General features: G+C 42.7%; 1 protein-coding gene across 1 annotated transcript in view; it reads right to left on the reverse strand.

Annotated features, from left to right (window-relative positions):
• Nucleotides 1-1,504, reverse strand: part of LOC103679750 (60S ribosomal protein L27a-like) — a 9,486-nt gene extending 7,982 nt beyond the window's left edge. The window contains 2 exon segments of the mRNA XM_040626793.1: nucleotides 669-996; nucleotides 999-1,504. Of these exon segments, the coding sequence (XP_040482727.1) occupies nucleotides 669-996; nucleotides 999-1,107 (437 nt within the window). The 5' untranslated portion in view covers nucleotides 1,108-1,504.
• Nucleotides 1,505-5,130: the final 3,626 nt, after the last annotated feature.

A 5,130-nucleotide genomic window follows, 5' to 3' on the forward strand; every position in this document is an offset into this window, starting at 1 on the left:
CACAATCTTTACCACCAAGCAATAAACAGATGGTTATATTCTACTCTCATTTCTTTTTCACCTTTTAAATTTGAATATAATCACAATGACAAAATTTCACCGAAGGGAAAAAAAAAATGACGACATCTACAATGATCCGTTATTGAGCTCTTCAATGTGGCGGGACTTGTACTAGGAACTTGACGTATATTGCCTCATTTAGTGCTAATAACTATTCCATGAATGGACAAGTTATTATCCCCATTTTCAGATGAGACTTGTACTAGTAACTTGACGTATATTGCCTCATTTAATGCTAATAACTATTCCATGAATGGACAAGTTATTATCCCCATTTTCAGATGAGACTTGTACTAGTAACTTGACGTATATTGCCTCATTTAATGCTAATAACTATTCCATGAATGGACAAGTTATTATCCCCATTTTCAGATGAGAAAGCTAAGGCTTGCGGAGTAAGTAAACTTTTACACAAGGTCATTTGGCTTGTAATGCAGGAGCGGGGTGGGGTGCCGGAGTGGGGAGGAGAGCTTTCCATTTCTACAGCCTGTGATCAGAACCATAGGGTCTTACAGATAACGTTCACTACTTTATCCCAAGAAATAAAGCACAGGAACTGTTCATTAAACATCTGCCCAACTGTCAACCTTGACTTGGCTTCAAGCTACCAGGACACAGCACCCCCCGCCCCCACACCACCCTTAATCTTCGCCTCAGCGCACCTACTGAAGAATTTGGCCTTCACGATGACAGGCTGTTTGGGCAGCTTTCCCTTCCCCAAAACTTTGCAGTAGCCCGATTGCACCACATCAGTGATAGGAGCTGCTCTAGTCCTGTTTTGGGCGGCATTTCCCCGTGTCTGCTCCCTGACCAAGGTCCACAGTTTATCAAGGTTGACAGTTGGACAGAAGCTCGGGTTCCTCTTTACATGGTTGTGATGCCTCAGACCAACTTTTCCAGAGTAGCCTGGGTGTTGTTTGTGGAAGCTGATCCTGGGTAATGCAGGCCGCCAGCACCACCCTGGCCTCCCACGTGCTTGCCCACGGGGCAGTGGCCGTGGCTCCCGTGGCCTCGATGATTCCGGGTCTTCCTGAGTCTGGATGACATGTCGGCAACCCAGACAGAAGAGCTAGGGTGGCATTTTGAGGATTATAATTTTCTTTCTATGTAATTCGACTTTAAGTGTGGATTTGCAAATATGCTAGGCATTGCCATTAACTTGTGCCATGTAGCAGGCTGGAGTCCCTTCCAGCTGTTAGTTTTCTGGACCGGGGAAGTCAACGAGAGGGTAGGGGCTGAAGTCAAATAGCGTCTCCAGAGCCTTGCACCTTACAGAGCAAAACTAGGGCCAGGACTGACCAAGACCAGGAACTCTGTCAACCAAAAGAGATGCAAAATCCAAGCTTTAAGGACCTAATCTGAGATGAGTGCTTGACAAGAAGGCCAGGTAAAAGGCAAAGGAAACCTGAATAGTAACTAAGCAGAAAGAGAATTTGGACTGCGATTTGCGTCTTCTTCTTCTTTTTTTTTTTTTTTAAAGATTTTATTTATTTATTTATTTGACAGAGAGAGGCAGCCAGCGAGAGAGGGAACACAAGCAGGGGGAGTGGGAGAGGAAGAAGCAGGCTCCCAGCGGAGGAGCCTGATGTGGGGGCTCGATCCCGGAACACCGGGATCACGCCCTGAGCCGAAGGCAGGCGCTTAACTGCTGTGCCACCCAGGCGCCCCTAACTGCGATTTGTGTCTTCTAATTAATTACCCTGATTTTAAGAGGCATGGAAGGAACTGCATTACTCCTTGGGAAGCTGGAGGAAATGATTTACATCATTAGGAGCGAGTCAGTGTCTGCAAAGAGGTCACGTGTCAGGTCATTCGGCCACACGATGGAAAGACTTCATCTAGTTTGCTTCCTTCTTTCTCTTCTCTTCCCTACCTTATTGTTGACTATACAAAAATTCTTTCTCTTCTGTCAAAGGACAAGGAAGCCCTTTGTCTTCATTGAATCTGAGAAAGAGATTCTGGCTTCATTCTTCCCAATTTCTTTTTTACCTTGATTGAAGCAGGTACTGCTCATTAAAAGGGCATCATCATTCGGATCATTGGAAGGGACACCTTTAGCAGAGCAGGAAACCCCAAGGAGAGAGGTATAGGTAACAGATTGCAAAAAAATGGGAGGCACTTCCTTTCAACCCAAATATGAATACCAGCCTCTCCGACCTGCCAGCAACATATGATGATGTGTTGGAGCTCCCCAGATGCACAGAATGGATGTGTGAGACTACAACTGCTTGTTCGGGAGGCTTTCTTCTTTAAAATTTGTCTTGGGATATTTAAAATAGTAATATACATCATTCTATTTTACCAGAAATGACTCAGAACATTAAGGGCTTTCCTATGCCGTATTTTCCATTTTGAATCAAATATAAATTTTCCAAAAATGAATCAATACTGCCATTAATATTTATATCAACCCAGTTTTGTGTGTGTGGAGAAAAGAAAATCCTCTGAAGGATGGAACAGCTCAGCCTCCAAAGTCAGGTCAGAAAATCGGGCTAATCGAGTGCTTATCGGTAGTCGTATCATTTCCCCCAAACGTCTCATAGCACTTTATAAATTTTAGAAATACAAATTCAGTTTCTAAAAAGGAAATTGGTGCATAATTTATAACAATGTGTATGGTGTGTTTCATGAAAACATGAAATATTATATAAATTCAAGAAATGCATAACCATTAGTAGGGTTTTTTTTCAATTACCTTATCTAAAACGAAAGCACAGTGCTCGGAGCTGATTTTTCTGTTTTCAGTTATTCCAAGTAAAAGCCCTTAAATTAATTATAATGCTTTGGTGCTCCACAGAAATGAAAGATATGCTTAAACATTTAATGTCCACAAACGTAAAGCCAACATCTTAAACCTCAGTGCTGGGTACAATTCTTTTCCCTGATCCCTAGGGTCGGTCATTTCAATTATTGCCCTGAAGGCAAAACACAAATCTCCTGAAGTGACTATAGGTTTGCACTACTCAGCAACTCAATCTTTTTTTTTTATTAAAGATTTTATTTATTTATTTGACAGAGAGAGAGACAGCCAGCGAGAGAGGGAACACAAGCAGGGGGAGTGGGAGAGGAAGAAGCAGGCTCCCAGCGGAGGAGCCTGATGTGGGGCTCGATCCCACAACGCCGGGATCACTCCCTGAGCTGAAGGCAGATGCTTAACCGCTGTGCCACCCAGGTGCCCCATTTTCTTTTATTTTTTAACACTACTTAACCTATTTTTAGATCGTTTAATGAAAGTTGTAATTTTGTGAGGAAGGAGTTTCCAAGGTAAATGCAGATCTTGGCAATGTTTGTGGGGATATGTAAACGCACGACTACGTAAACACAATACAGTGGTGATGCAACGTCAAGGTTGCCATTTTTATTCGGTACTTTTCTCCATATTTACTTCAGATTGCTGTTCTCGTATCATTGCTTGGGTTCTGGCATATTGGTCTGGAAAGCTGAGTGATAAATATTCATGATATTTTAAAGTAATTGCAAGGAAAAAATGGTTGCACTGAGAATCAATTTTAATTCCTTCTTGGATTTTCTTCCCTCTCAACATTGTGGGGTCATAAGTTTCTAAAAACTTTAAAAAGTTATTATTGTACCTGTTCCAGGACCTTCTTGGAAAGGCATAAAAAAGGAACAATTTCTCCTTTTCTAAAATCAAATGCAAATGATCAGATTTGTAAACCTTAACATGCAAATTAGTGAAACATTCCACAAATTTTCTGCTGCCACTTCCCACCCCCTCCCCACATTCCCTTATATTCTAGCCAAACCGGAAATTTCATCATTTCCCAAATATGCCTATATACCTATACAATCCAGTTTTGGGGGTGGAATGGAAAACACGTGTGTTTAGGAGTTAGAACTTGGTTTGAATCTGCCTCTTACTATCTGTGTGGCTTTGGAAAAATCCCTTAGTCTCCACATGCCTTTGTATCCTCTTATGAAAATTCAGAGATTTCGTGCTTTAGCACAGTGCTTGGGATATAGCGTGGGCTCAAATAATTGCTCTTGAATGAGAGATCTAATATAACGTATGCAGTAGTATCTGTAGATAGTACCTCTTCTCATTTCCCCTCTGTCCCCTTTGAGTTCTGCTGTCATGTTCCTTTGAAAGTGGCAAATCCCTAACCATTCTTCAGGTCCCACATCAGATGACCTGTCTTTGGAGATGGTTTCTCCAGCCCCTCCAGGCAGACCAAAGGGTTCTATCTTCGCATTTCCATAGCATCTTACACCTACCTCTCAGGGCATGGTGTTGCCATTGGTAATCTGTCTATTTCCCCAACTAGGTATAGGAGCTCCTTTAGGGCCACGATTTTGCCGTATTGGGCTTTGTGTCTCTATTTTCTAATGGAGTTGCAGGTACATAATAGCGCGACTAAATGTTTGTTGAAAGATGAAGAGACTGAGTTGTCTGCCAGAGCTTTTCTAGAATGTAGGATTTGACTATACTTTTTTTTTTTTTTTAAGTAATCTCTACACCCAGCATGGGGCTCAAACTCACGAGATCAAGAGGCTCATGCTCTACCGACCGAGCCAGCCAGGCTCCCCTTGACTATACTTTTTAATTCACATATTTTCCCCACTACAGCATGAAATCTAAGGGAAGGCCTCTTTCCTCGTGTTTACAGTACTGACACAGTGCCTGGTAATAAATGTCTGTTGAATTCATGTAGGTAAACTCTGTCTTTAGGATTCTTCCTGCTATTCTTTGAGTAACTCTCCTCCTCCCACCTCACAGGATCCTTACAATACCTGCCCTTCCATGTTTGTTCTCAGTTTCTGCTTTCTTTTGCTAAGAACCAAAGGATAGGTTTGACTTAGGTAAACTCATCTCTGCTCATGTTTCTGCTCATGTTTCTTTTTTTGTTGTTGTTTTTAAAGATTTTGTTTATTTTATTTGACGGGGAGAGAGAGAAAGAGCACACAGCAGGCGGAGGGGCAGAGGGAGAGGGAGAGGCAGGCTTTCCGCCGAGCAGGGAGCCCGATGTGGGGCTTGGTCCCAGGAACCTGGGATCATGTCCTGAGCCGAAGGCAGACGCTTCACCGACTGAGCCACCCAGGAGCCCCATTTCT

Source organism: Ursus maritimus (assembly GCF_017311325.1).
Source record: "Ursus maritimus isolate PB19 chromosome X unlocalized genomic scaffold, ASM1731132v1 scaffold_X1, whole genome shotgun sequence".
In the NCBI taxonomy this organism is placed as follows: domain Eukaryota; kingdom Metazoa; phylum Chordata; class Mammalia; order Carnivora; family Ursidae; genus Ursus; species Ursus maritimus.